General features: G+C 45.0%; 1 protein-coding gene across 2 annotated transcripts in view; it reads left to right on the top strand.

The window, feature by feature from the left end:
• Positions 1-17,500, top strand: part of aatka (apoptosis-associated tyrosine kinase a) — a 47,520-nt gene that overhangs the window by 18,265 nt on the left and 11,755 nt on the right. The window contains exons 2-4 of one of the 2 annotated variants that reach the window (XM_080856062.1): positions 370-503; positions 12,998-13,133; positions 17,177-17,256. In XM_080856062.1, the coding sequence (XP_080712188.1) occupies positions 370-503; positions 12,998-13,133; positions 17,177-17,256 (350 nt within the window). Of the gene's footprint in view, positions 1-369; positions 504-12,997; positions 13,134-16,568; positions 16,742-17,176; positions 17,257-17,500 lie in introns of those variants that run through there. The other variant, XM_080856063.1, reaches the window with a different exon arrangement.

Raw genomic sequence — 17,500 nt, 5'->3', positions numbered from 1 at the left:
ACGCTACGCAGAGGCAGCCGTCAGGAGAGACGAGGCAGTGGCCTGCTGTGCCTCTGTTCTGTTATGAATCATTTAGGTGCCTGTACCTGTTTAAACAGCAGGAGTAAACAGACTTCAAACAAATCAGCCTCAACACATGCCTCGGAATATATATATATATATATATATATATATATATAGAAAGAGAGAGAGAGAGAGAGAGAGAGAAAGAGAGGGATAAGGCATTCTTACAGCTCTGCCTATTCAACCCTAACCCTAGGTGAATACCGTCAAAAGTGGATTCTGTGGAGTCTGTGGGTGTTGTTCTTCACCTGGGCAGCGTCGTGACAGCCTTGTCATGGTGACAGCAGTGTTGTTTGTCTTCCGTAGGTGGGGCCCCCCTGAGTGAGCTTTCATGGCCGTCCTCTCTGGCCGTGGTGGCCGTCTCCTTCTCTGGCCTCTTCACCTTCGTCTTCCTCATGCTGGCCTGCCTGTGCTGCAAGAAGGGTGACATCAACTTCAAGGTAAGGCCCTTGCCCTTCGCACCCCAGATCACTCCAGAACAGATCCATCCCCACACAGCCAGCACTGGGGCAGTTACATCTGATTTTGTAGTTCATAGGGATAGGAACTGGTTCTCTAAAGCATTTTTGTGATCTAATGTTGATTATAGTTACATGTATTCAGGGGTTAAAGTGGGCCGGAACGCTCCGGTACTCAGTACCGGCACCTCAGATAAATTAATAAATAAATAGATTATTTAAAGAAAAAAAAAAACAACACTGCAGACTTCAGTTATTAAATTAAAAATATTTTACTGTTAAATGAATTATCAAAACATGACATAGCAACAATGCTTGGTAGACTTCTTAGACTATCAATTGCTTGATTTTAAAAGAAAATCTAAAAAGAATGACTGTTTAGGCACCAGATTTTTTTTTTTTTTTTTTAATGTTAAGGCCAGTCTCGTCTCGTCGCGAATCTTTGGTCTGAACCGGCCTTTACGTGCACTGTGAAAGGCTCGCGCTCCTTCTGAAGGAGTTCGTCAGCGTCTCGATCAAATCAAAACGTAATATCATCCCCTAGCCCCGCCTTGTTCATCCCTCTGACAAACACGCTTCGCGCGAAAAAAAAACAGTTAACCTGTCAGTTCAGTTGAGAGCGCGACGCTTTGCGGTAAGTGTTTAGACTGTTCCAGTCAGAGTGAGTGCATGTTGGAGTCCAAGGTGAAGTAGTAAGCTAAAGTCTAACGTCTATATTTTAAATAGGGCAACAAACACAACTTAAAGAAAGAACCAGGCTTTTAGTTATTCGTTTTCTATCACTCTGGCCCTGACTGAGAATGACGAACATTAACAATGGTTAACTGCAACTAGTTGGTTATTGGCTAGCACGTCAGCTTGTCAGATAGACAAGAAATGTGAGTACTTTCCTTCTTAAAGATGGAGGAGGATCGAAATAAGAGAGGGTGTAAACGAAAAATAACTGATTATTTCCAAGGGTAAGAATTTGTCTGGAAATGGTGCCTAAACAGTCATTCTTTTTAGATTTTCTTTTAAAATCAAGCAATTGATAGTCTAAGAAGTCTACCAAGCATTGTTGCTATGTCATGTTTTGATAATTCATTTAACAGTAAAATATTTTTAATTTAATAACTGAAGTCTGCAGTGTTGTTTATTAATGGCTGTGTGAGTGGACAGTCCAGGCCATGGAACTAAGTAGGCACTGTCTAATTTGCGCTGTGATTACTGTGTAAGAATGACTAAGATTTGGCCTGATGCAGAACAGATTTCGTTATCCATTTTCACTGTTGCAGTCATCAAGGCTGATTTAAGTGTCATTTTCCAAATTCCTTATCTTCACCGTGATTAGGGGAATGAAAGCAGCCCAGGTCATAGCCCAGAGCAGCATCAAGAGTAGCAGCCCAGCTCAGCCCAGCATCAGCACCACTGTACAGCACAGCAGCAACCCAGCGGCAGCCCAGCCTAGCAGTAGCAGTACAGCCCAGCTTCAGCAGCCCAGCCATGCCCAGCCTAGCAGTAGCATCAGCAGCACAGCTCAGCAGCCCAGCCATGCCCAGCCTAGCAGTAGCATCAGCAGCACAGCTCAGCAGCCCAGTACCAGTAGCACTCACATAGCACATAATTTACCAGATTGTTGGGGAAATTCACAGTATGAGTATTTTAAACAAACATACCCTTTCATCCAATCGCTTAAATGCTATGAGTTTCAAATCTAAATGTCAGCACTAATTGTTCATTTCCAGCTGGCCATCCCCAAAATGCACCAGAATACAGGAAATCATATTTACCAAATTCAAATTTTTCTCATGGAACCAAATAGGGGCCCAAAGGCTCATGATCCATCCCTGGTTTAGGTCTTTGGTTAGACCTCCTTATATCACTGTGATTAAAAAAATATAGGAATGGGTGATTTCAACGCCGCCGCCACCAGATCCATCAAATACCCCCCGCCATGGCCGCCGCCAGATCCACCAAATACCCCCCCGCCGCCGCCACCACACCGGAAAATAGAGTACCCCAACCTACCAAATCCAACTTTAACCACTGCATGTATTCATTATTGTAAAAGAGGGAGAAGGGATTGGGAGGCAATGCAAGTTGCAAGTAAAAACAGATCCCTATTGTGAGTACTCAAGAGGTGTACTTTGAGAAATACAAGAGAATCCCCCTCCTGAGATCTTGAGTAATGAAACGTTTTTTCTCTCAATTTTGAGGGATAAACACAACAGCCTGACGTGTTCCATTCAGTTCCATTTCATAGACACAGCTCCAGTCTCCAGGAGTGCTGTCATCATTGAAAGCTGTGAATAAGCTGTGAGAGTATTGTGTTCCCCACAGATCTTATAGTGTTGCTCATTCTAGAATATATCTAACATTATTACACGGCTCTTCTTAATGCTGTAGAATGCTCCATTCACTTGAATGGGGCTTCCCAACGTTCTGCGGTCAACTATTTTCCGATAACTGACCGTTGCTATGCAGTTAATGACCGCTGTCAAGGAAAGTGGCCTTTTTGCCTCTGATTCACATCTTTCGTAGCACTCCGCAAGTAGTACGGTAACTTATCAAGGGAGTTTCAGCTGACGGTTGAGCAGCTGTGTTCTAAAGAATGTTCAACTGTCTTTGAAGTTCAACGTCTTTGGCGAACTATTTCTCTGCTTTTTAACACTACGTATAATAACAAAAACAAATACATTGTAAAAAGACACACTGTGTTAAGTAATTTTTTTAGTTTTAGCCGTATAATAAGCGGGATAATGTATAGAACGCCGGTCATTGTCGGGAAAATAAGCCCCTTCACGGTGAATCAACACCCCTCCGCTTCGCGTCGGGGTGCTGTTCGCCCTGTCGGGGCTTATTTTCCCGACAATGACCTGCGTTCTATACATTATCCCTTACATGTTCTGGTTGAGATACAATGCCAAATTGTACAATTACAATTAGGTGTAGGGGTTACTTTGTACCTTCCATAAGGTATCACAGACATCATATGTTTGAGTGCTTAGTCACTAAAGTTTGGTTGATTGAATTGAGTGAGAACTTTCTTCTGACTGATGTTACCCAGGCACTGTTCTTAACCTGCGTGATCTGTATGCTGAAAGTTCTTGTTCCCATAAATGTTCAGAACCCTAGCATCTAAGTGAATCTTCAGTAGCCTAGCATCGAAGTAAATGTAACAGAAAAAGAGCTGCCTTGCCTCATTGCCTTGCCAACTTTTCCCCAAATCTAATGAAGGGCTTTATTCAATCAAACACTGGGTGAACCGCTGCCACACTCCCCGTCCACCAGAACACAGAGCTGTGCCAAGACAGAGTTTACTTACTCATCTCAAAGGAGCCTTGCATCAAATCTTCAAATACTCAGCATTCTGGGAGTGTCTTGCTCCCCATGTACAGTGTGGTATGGCTGTTCAAGAAACAGGGGGAGGATTTGAGAATGTCAGGAAAACCAGACCAGAATCAGCATAGCATTGAAAGGCAATGTGATAAATTCCTGTGTTATCTGTGCCAGGATCGTGTTCTGTGAGACTGCATGTTCTCTAACACTACGGCACTAACATGCCTTTGGGTCAGTCCATGGCATTTTAACCAAATTGGGAAGATCTTTCTAGCCTGGCCATTACCAGCCTGTGACTCCATTTCATTCCGTCTTTCAGTCTGGGCCAACCCAATGCATTTTGGTTTCCGAGATCGGCGGGTGCTTATCTTGAGGTTTAAAATCATTGGAGTTCCCTTAACCAATCAGCAACGTTTAGTAAGCATTCGGTAGATTAAACTCTTCCCAAAGCCAGTTGGGAGAAGAGCTACGACGTCCTTTCCAATCATAAAACTTACAAGAAAATACTCTTGTTCTCCTTTTAATTTTCTGATGTTCTCGAGAGTTGAGACAACTTTTCCGATAGCTTTTCGTGTCTTTTCCTCCAAGGCGAGTTTTGCGTCACAGCTCTGAACTGTTCGCTGATTGGTCCTGCAAAATTTTGAGTTCTGGAGACGATTGTCAATGGGGTTGGGCCAGACTGAGTATGAGCTTGAAATCAATTCAGGCGGAAATACGTAGGCTGGTGTCACCAGGCTAAGATCTTTCCATAACACCATGAGCATTCTTGTCTTGACAAATAAACTCTGAGGTGACATATCCCAAAATGTTAGCTCCCAACTCCCCAAACCTTTCTGTTCAGAATTGATTTTGTATTCATGGAAACTACCTTTAAACTACCATAAATGTGTATACAATAGACATACAGATAAATGGTTACAAAATGTAATTAAAAACATATTAAGAGGAATAAAAAATCAAAAAAATTAAAGTGTACAGACCTGATTTGTCACAGTTCTGTACACATGTATAGACATAGCATCTGGAATGATTCAAGCATTAACGTGGGTACAGTTTCAAATCGAAATAAAATAAAATGTGTTTCATGTACTTAAAGTCTTCAGGGAATGTTTTATGAATGTCAAAGGCATGTTAAAATGTATAAATATGTGTCTCTTTTAGAATTAATTTCATGTGCTCCAGATATATTGTTACTTTTGAATTAATTTGTTCATCATAAGTTTAACCATCCTACTATCAAAGAAAATATTCAGAATCCATTATGTAATGGATCAAACTAAATACATCGATTATGCTATGAGTGATATAATTACATCCATTATGTAAGGGGTAAAAAAATAATCACCAAATTGAGCCGCACTGTGTAAATCTGTCCAGAATTTGTTAGTATCAGAAAATGCAACATCTGGATTTTTTAAACCTCTAAATATAATTCTGACAATTTTATTACTATGTTTGGGCCTCAATATCTATCCATCCAGCATAAAACAAATGACAGCATGCCATATTTCAGACCTCTGGTCATATTTATGGCCAAGGTACTAAGGTCCGAAGATGTTCACGGCCAAAAAAAATCTTTTTTTAGAGGTAGTTTTCATGAGTATTAAATACATTCTAAACAGAACATATTTGAGAGTAGGGAGCTAGCATTTTAGGACATGTCATCTCAGAGTGTGTTATTCAAGACCAAAGATGATCTGATGTCAGATTTGCCAGTTTTGATCTGGCCCATAGTTCACATGGAATGACCCTGAGTTTACATGCCTGTTTACATGCCTGATGTCATTTTCAAGTGAAAATGTTAAGTATGAAAGGTAAGAATGCACGTACGCACACACACAAAAACAAACAAACAAACACTCACACACACAAACACATGCACACACACAAAAACAAACAATCAAAGACACACACACACACACACACACACACACACACACACACACACACACACACACACACACACACACTTTCAGAGGCCTCTGTGTGGTAGATGAGGAGTAGCAGGCTGGTTGTCGTGTTTGTGGGGATTTAGTTGTGGCTGCATGTGACAGCAGCTTGCAGTAATCATAAAGCGGAGCGGGAGATAATGGCTGCCAGAGCCAGAGCCAGAGCTGCTGAGAGCTGTGCTGCGTCACCCTCCGTGGGGAGCTGAGGTGAGGATTAGAGCGTCAGGAAGCCAGTGGTTAAGTTGTTGTTTTGTTATTGTGTGTGGGAGTGTAGGATGCTATTCATGAGTACTGTGTGTGTGTGAGAGAGAGAGAGGGAGAGAGGGAGGGAGAGAGAGAGAGAGAGAAAGACAGAGAATAAATATGTGTGTGAGAGAGAGAGTGAGATAGGGAGGGAGAGAGAGGGCGAGAGGGAGAGATAGAGAGGGACAGAGAGTGAATATGTGTGTGTGAGAGAGAGAGAGTGAATATGTATTTGAGAGAATGTGAGTGTGTGTGTGAGAAAGAAGGCTGACTGGCCTTGACAACAGGAGGTGCCTGGTACACGCAGCCTGAGCTGGGCCACAGTGCAGTACACACACATACACACACACACACACACACACACACAGGCTACTCACCCCATAACTCTTGACGACAAACACTCAATTCATTCCAAGAGAGAGATATACTATCAGGACGCAGCTCTGGCCTGGCCCTGCTTCTGCTTCTCTGCCTCAGCTCTGTCATTCCACACAGTCAGCCCTAAAGCACTGCTCCTGTCAGCAGAGGAGGAGAGGAAACCATTTCTGAGATAGAGGGAAGAGGGAGGGTGTATGTGTGTGTGTGTGTGTGTGTGTGTGTGTGTGTATGTGTGTGTGTGTGTGTGTGTGTGTGTGTGTATGTATGTGTGTGTATGTGTGTGTGTGTGTGTGAGAGAGAGAGAGAGAGAGAGAAAGAGAGAGAGTGTGTGTAAGAGAGAGAGAGAGTGGAGTACTACACCGCTACAAATGGTAGCTTATATTGATAAGCCTCGGAGGCTTTCAAATTGTCCATTGCTTTCCCATCTGTTGCTATGGAGTCCACGAAATACGCGCAAATCTCGCTGTAAGTTATGTTGGGCCACGTCATCATGTTATCCTCCCAGTTCTGCACTGAATTCGGGTGGGGGATAGTAACGCCATCTCCAGTATTTAAACTGTGTTCCCATTGTAAGGACATTATTAGCTTACGATCTGTCTGAGAGTGGGCTGTCAAAGCTAGCATCATCGAAGTAATACAGTACAGTACATATAATCAATAAAATTAACCTACATTTGAGTTCAACTGCATGACCATTCTTACCCTACACTTACCCTTACAATAAAGAAGTGATCCTATTTCAACCATAACTTCATTTTAAATAATTTTGTATTTCTTTATGACATTTAGTTTATAGTTTAGACAGCAACTTTGAAATCTATATTCAACTGCATCCACTAAATAATCTCAAACTTTATTTGTTGGTATATCTCCAAAAAGGCTATACAACATTAAAACATTTCTTAATGAAAAGGAAACATGCATCACAATAATACTTCAGTGTAACCTGTACCTATGTGGAGTGCAAATATGTCTTGCTATTACACTACCCAACAGCTACACCTATGTCTGCTAACACTACAGAATGCATAATTTCTACGGGCACTGCACTAGTGAGAGAAAAGAAGGGATGGGGAATGGTAGATGGACTGAGCTGAGGTTACTCTGTTAATTAGCTTTGTTTGTTTATTGAGAGCATTCAGTGTGGACACATGATGGCAGCACTTCGATCCCATTCAATTCTCTCCATGGGGTCTCCATGGGGGGTTAACTGCTCTATCTCTAAGCACATGGCAGTGACACAACTAGTTCTTGGCCGTGTCAGTTCAAATCAAATGCGGAATGTTTACATCTGCTACCGTTGATTATACAGTAAATACGTTGTGAAATGAAAAAAAAACACACCACAGTTAAATTTGTATTAGTATTGATTGATTCAAATCGATATGAAAGGATTACATGACTAACAACTGGTGAAAAAGTAATATGAAAATATTTGTTCACTGAATTAGCGCATTCTGTCCCAAACAGTTGCGTTGCAGTTTATAAGTTTCAGTTTCGCTTTCAGTATTTCAACGTGAATGAGAGGGAGCACAAGAACTGAGCGTCTAGCAGCGATTATCATATCATAGACATATATGATGCATGTATATGTCTGTGGGCACGATCTCAAGCACGTGCAAAAGTTGTTGTTGTCCAATTTCAATCTAGTTTCGAGAGACACATGCGCGCCCAGTCCAATTCCCAGCGGAATCGAATCGTGTGTCCAGGGGTTTACATCGGAGTCCAGTCGGACTCAAGCTGGACACAATGAATCTAGTTCTGGGGAGTCACATGTGTCCAATATCCAATTTAAATCGGACTGAAATCGGAAATTGGACGCATGTGTCCACACTGATTGTCACAATAGCATTGTCATCCTTAGAGAGTTCTCTATCCCTCTCTCTCTCTTTCTCTGTGTGTGTGTGTGTGTGTGTGTGTGTGTGTGTGTGTGTGTGTGTGTGTGTGTGTGTGTGTGTGTGTGTGTGTGTGTGTGTGTGTGTGTGTGTGTGTGTGTGTGTGTGTGTGTGTGTGTGTGTGTGTGTGGATGGGAAAAAGACAAGTTCATTAAAGAGGATTAGGATGTTTTGGTACATGCTCGTGGAGATGCCTGTATCAAATAACATAAGGACCCAGAGGATGAGATGAAAGCCAGCGATGTCATTAGAACAAAATGTCTGCTTCCTCAGTGGAGCGCTTCTGCCAGGGGTCTCTACCTCTCCTTCTTTCTGTTCTCTTTATTCCACAAGAGGTTCTAGAAGGAGGCCAAACAGCTGCCTAAGGTACAGAGAGAGGGGCAATCAAAATGAGCCAGAAATATTTTACCAGAATGAAATAAAATGTGCTACAAATGTCAAAAAAATCTAATATCTCATCATCTGGTTTATTATTATGTAGCACATCATAGAATAGAATTAGACAGAATAATTACAACAAATGATATATACCATACCACCCGGTTCACAGCAAACTGCTAGCGACAGGCTTAATACTATCCACAAATTAATATTAACTGAGGTATAGCAAGTGAAGGCTTAAGATTCACCCTGTACAGATCTGCATTCTCAAGGCAACTTCAAAGGGACTGGAGATCTGAACCTGAACATAAATGCTGGAACACATGATTCTCTAGCAGTTGGATACCAAATGTGTTTGGATTCAAAGTCTATCTTACTCATCCACTCCAAATAAGGGATGAAATGCTTCAAATATCAATTAATTTCATAAATGAAATCCAAATTTACAATACAGTGTAATGAAAATGTGTGCTCCTGTGAAGAAAGGGCTTGTACTGGGTCTCTGGTCCAGATAGTCTGTGGTCTTCTCACATCTGACGCCTCTGACATATAGGCCAGCATTGGAGAATGTAGCATATGTAGTACATGTTTCAGGTCTGGCTGTGTGTTTGAACTGAAAATGTCCCATGATGGACTACATGTCCCATGGTTCCACTGGTTGAGTGATCTGCTAACACCAAGCTGGTGGGTTTGATACCCAGGGAGCTCACGTACTGATGAAATGTACGTCCTCTGTATAAACACTTTTGCTAAAGGAACAAATTAAATGAAATCCCACACAGAATTTCAGATTGTGATAAATGATCTGAGTGCTTATTTAAGGATGTTTCTCAAAGTGCTTCCCATCAAAGGACTTCTCAGAGACGCCCCACTTCTCCCACAGCGGAGGTGATTTGTGAAATGAATGTGAGGGTAGAGAGAACTCAAAGCTCAAAGCCTGAAGAAGAGCCTGCTGAGAGCTCTGAGTGTGTGAGATGGTGATGAGTGGAGGGTGTTTACACTGTGGTCTCACCGGGAGCCTGAGGAATGGTTGACTTGTGGCCAGGGCCCCTCATTCACGCTGTTCCCCAGGGAGAGGCAGGTGGCTCGGCTGAATGAGAAACGAATGGGCTCGGCTGTCTGAAACTGGCCCTTCTGAGCATCAGAGCTGCACACATGAATGGACATGGACACACACACACACACACAAACACACCACATTTACTTGTCATATTTTGCAGCACACTGACTTTTAATGAATTATTAACTATTCGTAACGCACTCATACACACACGCTCACCCCACATCATCACTCATACACACACAAGCGCAAATACGTGCACACACACACATACACACTAAAACAGAAACACACACATACACACACACAGACGTTCTGAGTCCAGCTTCCTGTGAAGATATGCTTGTTGTGGAAGTCACACCTCGTTATGAAGTCTGGCGCTCTCTCCCGGGCCACCGTGCTAATAAAAACAAGTGAGTGTGATTAATAGATCTGTAATGCGTTCAGCTGTGGCTATAGGGTGTGAGTGTGTGTTTTCTTACAGGCTGATGAATCAGGAACAGACTCAGAGACCAGGCCAGTGAGTCACTGTACAGGCTGCTTATCATCTGGGTGAAACGATGGCCTGTATTGATCAGAGCTGTCGAGACACACAAGTTTTGATTGTGTGTGTAGGAGTGGGGGATAGTGTGGGGGGGTGGGAAAAGGGTGTTGTCCAAAGAACCACAGGGTGGAAATGTGTGCAGAGACCAAACTAGAGAGCATGAAGAGCCTCCCAGAAGAAAACCACCTCCTAAACCCCAGACCGCTGGCTGTGAGATCTGGTACTGACCAGTTTTCTACTGCAGTTTTATAACGGGTAAAACACGTCCTATCGGAGCCAGGAATGGAACACTGAAAAACAAGACAAAAAGCATAAAAAAGTCAGTAGCGCCTAAATAGTAGCATTTTTTTGTGTTGCTGTAACGAGATATATTGTGACTCTTACACCACATAGCTGAGTTAAGTTTATTTCATAGAACAGAATTCTTGTCCTACAATTTAACATTAATCTGTTATTCACATCATAACACATGATGTTCAGCTGGAACCCCCCATACATCCAAAGATCCTCCACATGTGTTTCCTAGATAGATATGCAGTTCACTCAATAGCTAGCAGTCACTCATGCTGTCACTCTGTAGTCATGGCGTTAGGGAATGCTGTTCTGCCTGGACTCTCTGTAGGCCACATGTAGTAAACATCTTCTGTGGATAGACAAACACTTTTCTCTCCCACGGTTATGAATGGCTTAAGTATTGCGTAGAGCAGGGGTGCCCAAATTCTTTCTTGTCAGGGGCCAAATATTAATCGGAGTGGAGGGCCGCGGGCCAAAACCAGAGTTTCATTTTAGGTCATGTCCCATTATATTGAAATGTATTGCATATGTGTACCCAATTAACATTACCTTTAATGTACATACCTGCAAACTCAGAAGGGCTAAAAAAAAAGGTGACAAACCAAGCCCTGCCTGTAGGGGGGTCTGGGGGTATCCCCCCCAGATTTTTTTGTTATTTTAACATGTAAATTAAGCATTCTGGTATACTCCAAGACGAAAATAATGGGGAAAGATAACATTTGCTTCAGGTAAAAAAAGAAACATTTATTAACATATCATACTAATTTTATGTAATCTATTAGTATACACAGGGAAGATAGGTAGGGGACTTCTATAATGGCCAATCAACTAACAGCAAGTTAAAGGCTAATAAACATGATTGCAGGCAACAAGAGTGACTGCTGATGTTTCGATGGAAATACTCCCATTATTTTCTATTTGTATCCGTCAAAAGAGAAAGATATAACAGTTACGTGCAAGCTGTGCCGTGGAAACAAGCGCCGTGACAGCACTTGACTCCAAAGGCTACCTCCACAAACATTTGTTAAGCTAACACGAGCAGGTGAAACTTGTAGCAAGAGAGCGTCATGCCTTGACCTCAACTGAAGGACAGACTGCCCCAACTCAGATAGAGAGAGAGAGAGAGCTTGCACATTGACTACTGGTTGATTTCATATTTCATATCAACATTCTTTACACAAACATAAGTAAGGTACTTACAGTTGGCAGTTGCTAAACTCGTGTTGACATGTGTGAATTTGAACTCATGAATATGAACTTGTTCTACCTTTTCCCATTATAGGCCTACATGTAAGTTGAGAAGACTATAACATCAGCTAGATAACTAGCTATCATTTCATGCAAACGGAGCTCTTCCATTTAAATCGTTTAAGGTTAAGGTAAAAGCTAGCTAGTTAGCTAGCATAGCAACAAGATAACCATAGATATGGATCTGTATTGACAAAAGGTCAATAGCGCCCCCCTTGACCCATCTGAAACAATGTTAAAACTGTGGCCAAGCAGTGAACTGCAACCAGTCTTAGTTAAATATGACGTTGAAACAGAGACCCTGTTAAAAATGGGTTAAAATGCTGTCTAACGAATGACGTTCTAACTATAATTCTGAGCGGAGCGCGGGCCAAAATAAATCCAGCGCGTGCCACATTTGGCCCGCGGGCCCCAAATTGGGCAGCCCTGGCGTAGAGGAAGTGTTGATATGGATATGGCAGGAAATGGCCATTGTTGAAAAATCCTCCTGTGAAAACAGCCTTGGAAAGGTGATCCCACGAGGGATGTCACAGCACATAAACATCCAATCAAATCAGTCGGATTCATGCCAGCGCACAGCTGATGTTCAGTAAGTGTGCCCCTACAGGTGGCAACCACTGAGTGTGCAACAATTTGCACAGTGCAGTAAGGACACTAACAGTCTTTTGGTAACTGTCTACTGTTTATTTAGTTAATTTAGCTGTGTTAGTTGATTAAATATCTCTTCAAACTAGTAGGTTTTTTTTTCAAATAAAAGGAGACAATACTTAAAACCATGGTCAGATTGGTTTAAGCTTTGCACAGAATTTTATGTTAACTTAATTACCTTTATCCAGTTCATGCAGAGTGTAATGATAGCAAACTGCAGCACTCTACCCTAAATAAATGAAATTGTTTGTTGAATCTGTTCTGTTTGTGCATTGAATTCTTTGCCTGTGAGCTGACTGAAGTTGGTCATCCTTACTATCCCAACCCCGGGATCCAGTCACGTGTAATAGTGGAAGTCAGCAAGTAAACATGGACATCAGCATTTCTGTACAATCCAACAGTTTCCATATTTATTGTCTGAAGCCAATTGCATGCAGTTGTGGCAGGTTATAGGCTGTGAGGGCTGTCAATCTCATGCCCCCCCCCCCCCCCCCCCCTCTTCCTGTCTGGTCCCACAGGAGCTTGAGAACACTGAGGGGGAGGAGTCCCGGGCCGATGCACTGGCCTCCCCCGGCTCCCAGAACGGACCCGAGGTCTACATCCTGCCGCTTACCGAGGTCTCGCTCCCTGTGTCCAAGCAGCCAGGACGATCAAGTAAGTGCCATCTTGCATTACACTCGCTATCTCTCTGTGTTGTTTCCTCTCTCAGCCATCTTCCCTCATCTCAGGCAACCTAGGCCAAATATGGATTTTGGCAAAAGGCTCTATCGTGTCCCAACATGGCTAAATAACAGTAAAATGATGTTGAGTGGGCGACAACTATGGTTGGTCAAAGACCAGACAGAAGAAGCCCCTGAAGTGATCAAAGGGTTTACAGGATGGGGTTTGTGTGTATGGGTTTTGTTCCCCCAGACAACCATCTCGCCCGATGAACCCCCCTTCATTTCCTCTGGAGTCACTGTGTTAGATCCGCCCTTTCTGTGAACCCTGAACCCGCAACCCTTTTTGAACATAACCATTCATCTGGCCACCCAGAATGACCAACACACATTTGAGAGCACGGCCCAAAGCCCATGTTTTAAGTGCATCTGCAAGGCAACAGCGCTCCTCCTGTGGAGTGAATAGAATGGAACTCAGTGGAGTAGGAGTCAGCTCCGTCCCTAGGCGGAGCACCCCTTGGGCCCATCTGGAGTAACTTGAGACAGTGTGGAATAACAGTGTCCCCCCCCCTCTAATCGCTCTTGAGCTGCAGCACATTGGAAGAGGAAAAAAAAAAGAGCAGTGGTTGTGTTTGTCCTGATGAGCATTCTTGCCATGGAGCGCGACGGGCTAGGGGAACAAGCTCCCTCTCTGAGGGGGGACAAACAGCTGTCTGTTACATAACGTGCAAGCAGCTGGAGAGGGCTGGAGAAGAGAGAGAGAGTGAGAGAGAGACAAACAGAGAGAAAGAGACAGAGAGAGAGAGAGAGAGGTGGGGGGCCATGTGAAACCTTTTGCAGTAACTGGAGAGAGAGAGGTCTTCCTTTTGTCCTCTGTGTAAGTGTAAGTGTGTGTGTGTGTGTGTGTGTGTGTGTGCCCGCTTGTGCAGGTAGCATCTGTCGGTTTCAGCATGTGCACCTATGAGGGGTTGAGTGTGCGGTTTCACACATGATGATCACTCATATCATTGCGTGGTGAGGCCAAATTAAAATGTTCCCCCCACACAGAGTCCCCAACTCCCAGTGCTGCATTTGGCACGCTTGTGTTGACTTTATGGGTATAATTAGCATTAGCCCCTGAGGTGTCAAGGTGTGCAATCAGCAGTACATGCACTGCACCTCTCTCTCTATGTCTCTCTCTCTCTCTCTTTCACACACACACACACACACACACACACACACAGACACACACACACACACACACACACACACACACAGACACACACACACACATTCACACACACACACACATACACACACACATACACACACACACACATGCGTGTAGTGGCGGGGGGGGTGGGGGCTCCAACCGTCTGTTGAGCAGAATGAGAAAGATCCGGTGTGCTCATCGTGACTCTGAGCATGACTCACCCACTGTCTGTGCCCGCGCCTCGGGAGGGGAGGGTGAGAGGGTGTGTGGGGGTGGGAGGCGGAGGCTGGAGGCGAGCTGAGCCACCCATTGGAGGAAAGAGCATCACGCTGCCAGCCAACCACCACGCTCCATCCTACCCTCCATAGTGACGGCGGTGTGATTGGTCCAGGTGTTGCGGGGGTTGGTGGTGGGGGGAGCGAAGGAGAAGAGGTGGATGACTGTTTCAGAATTGTTGTCTCCCTCCTCCTCCTTCTTCTTCTTTTTCTTCTCCTCCTCTTCCTCCTCCTCCTCCTCCTCCTCCCCCTCACTCATAGCCTGTGGGCTGGTGGAATATCATTCTAGTCAAGCGGTGACAAACACTAGAGCACAACCACACACACACACACACCAGTGTTTAGAAACATGTCCAACCCGAGCCCAATTTTCTACATTCGAACTATGGTCTCCTCTCTGTATTATCACGTACTCTAATACAACCAGTAGAACTATTCATCCCATTAAGGAGGAATTTGCTTTCTTGTGCCACTGATAAGCTCAGTGCCATGTAGTGTATAGCCCACAGTTAATTAATTAGAAGTCATTGTCTCCTTTGAAGTATTAGCATATTAAAGTATATTGAAGTATTAGTCTCCTTTCCTTTATTGGATAAATGTTAACTTGAAAGAGTCTACAGGACTCTGCAGTATGCTGCAGTATCCAGCATATAGCCTTGCCCTTCACTGCCTATGAACCCCAAACTACCTTATTGCATGACAAAGTGTCTTCCACACAGCTGAGTGGGCTTGGACAGCAGTGAATGTCCCTCAGTGTCTCTCTCTAACATGAATCTCCTGATTTTCACTCCGGCTGTCTCGGGAATGCCGGTGGGATGGGAATGCTGCAGTGCAGATTCCATGGGGTGGAACGGGCTAACAAAAGCAAAGTTCAAGCTCCTCAAAACAAACCGTTGTGGAAAGAGAGAGAGACAGAGAGAGAGAGTGAGGATGGGTGGTGGTATAGAGACAGTGCTATAAGGGGGAAGAAGGCAGGATGGAGGGGGGAGGGAGGGAGGATGGAGGGGGGTTATCACCGTGACAGTCCCTCCCTCAGTCAGAGGGCCAGAGAATGGGCCTTGTGTCTGTGCTGGCACCCTGGTACCAGGCGGTGCCGGCCTGGGGGACAAAGGCAGTGATTTAGCCCCTGCCTAAGGAGAGCGTGAGCGGGTGGAGGGCTGGAATGAGCGGCCTCTGGAACACTGCAGAGGAGGAGGACTTTTTTATTAAGGGGAAGGACACAGGGAGGGTGTCTGTGAGAAGGGGGACCGGCCGGCGGTGCACACCGAGACCTGTATCCAGGGGAGGAGCAATGTGTGGGGGTGAGCAGAGAGAGAAGGGAGGGGTTGAGGAGAGGTGGGGTTGGGGGGGCACTGTGTGTATGACAGAGGCCTTTCTGCTTCTCACAGTGCCCTGTTTGTTTACCCCTGGGGACCCAGGAACGCTGGCATGCTGGTGACAGGGACAGGAGGGGGGGGGGAGAAAAGAAGGGGGCATTATGCTGAAGTTATGTCAGTGTCCGCACGCGCGCACAGGCAGCGCAGAAGCCTCTGGCCGTGCAGTGGGCTGCAGCAGCTACAGCGGACATGCCCTCCACACCGGGCACAAGCGCCCAAACCACCGCAGACCAGCGCCAGGCGGGAGGCTCCCCTCAGACAGGGACTTCGACCCAGCGCACACATACTGCCTCGGCCCGCGACCAGACCCCGATCCCGACCCCGGTCCTAGCCTCAGGCGCTGAGTCTGTGCGGTGCCTGCGGGTGCTGGGACTGTGTGTGTCGCACAGCGTGAGGATGTGCCGCCTCAGGAGCGAGCAGAGGAGCGGCGGAGGGAGCTGCTTTCTCAGCTGTGTGAGGGCCCCCGGGGCCAGCAACCCCCCAGCAGGAGGTGAAGGAAGAGGACGTGCAGGAGGTGCAGGAGGTGCAGGAGGCGCAGAGACTCACACCTCCGTCTCTTTCCGAGCCCGGTCCTGGGAACTGCGGCTGGGGGAGCGTGGCCGGCTCCGGGCGTCCTCGTGGAGCACAGCTGCCCGCACGCAGCTCCGAGTAGACGTCCGCCCGCTGTCTCTCACTCTGCCGCTACCTTCATCATCATCTTCCTCATCATCGTCATCCTCGTCTTCCTCGTCCCCCTGTTGAGTCATTTCAATGCATAAAGGTATTCTTACTCCTCCGTCGTGTCGTATGTCTCTGTGCCACAGTAAGATAGGTGGTTGCATCTTAAAGCCCGTGCTGAGAAAGGCCATAACTCTTCATTGTGTCTCTCCTCAACAAGTGTTCATCCCCTCCCCATCACTGAAGCCTGTGAAGCTCTGGGCAGTTCTGCTTTTGTCCTCTTCGAATGATCATAATCTCATATATTGAGAATTAGAACCACAGTCTGTCTGTCTGAGGATGTTTGACACACGTCCAGCAGAAGTTTTGCTTAACTCTTGGAGTCTCTGCTGTTGTGTTGGTGCGCTGAGGCTAGACTTTGGTGATTTGGGTGTTTGGGTGTTCCTCTGTTGTCTTATGTAAACCCTTTTAAAAATGCTTGTTTCTCTTGTTCTCCCTCCCTCTATCTTTCTGTTTCCATGTCCCTTTTTCTTTCTAGTTCAATTTCTGAAATCGTCGGACCTTGGACGTCACAGTCTCCTGTATCTGAAGGAGATTGGTCATGGCTGGTTTGGCAAGGTGAGTTCTTTAAAGTCACAGTCCACAGAGTCTGGATTGTACAGAAACACTGAGGCATAATGAGGAGCGAGCACCCGGAACATTCTCTCAGACCCTGTGTGTTTAAAATCGCCTGTGTGGTATGTGCTTGTGTGGGAGTTTGTATATCTCTAACACAGAGTCCTGATCTCAGTTTACCACACTGAAACATGCATCTGGGAGGTGCCTGTCTAATGCGTTATCAGCTGAAATGAATTAAACCTGC

The sequence above is a fragment of the Sprattus sprattus genome (genome assembly GCF_963457725.1).
Source record: "Sprattus sprattus genome assembly, chromosome: 18".
Classification (NCBI taxonomy): Eukaryota; Metazoa; Chordata; class Actinopteri; order Clupeiformes; family Clupeidae; genus Sprattus; species Sprattus sprattus.
Note: the sequence above shows the minus strand (reverse complement) of the source record. Positions and strands in the feature narration are given on the sequence as shown.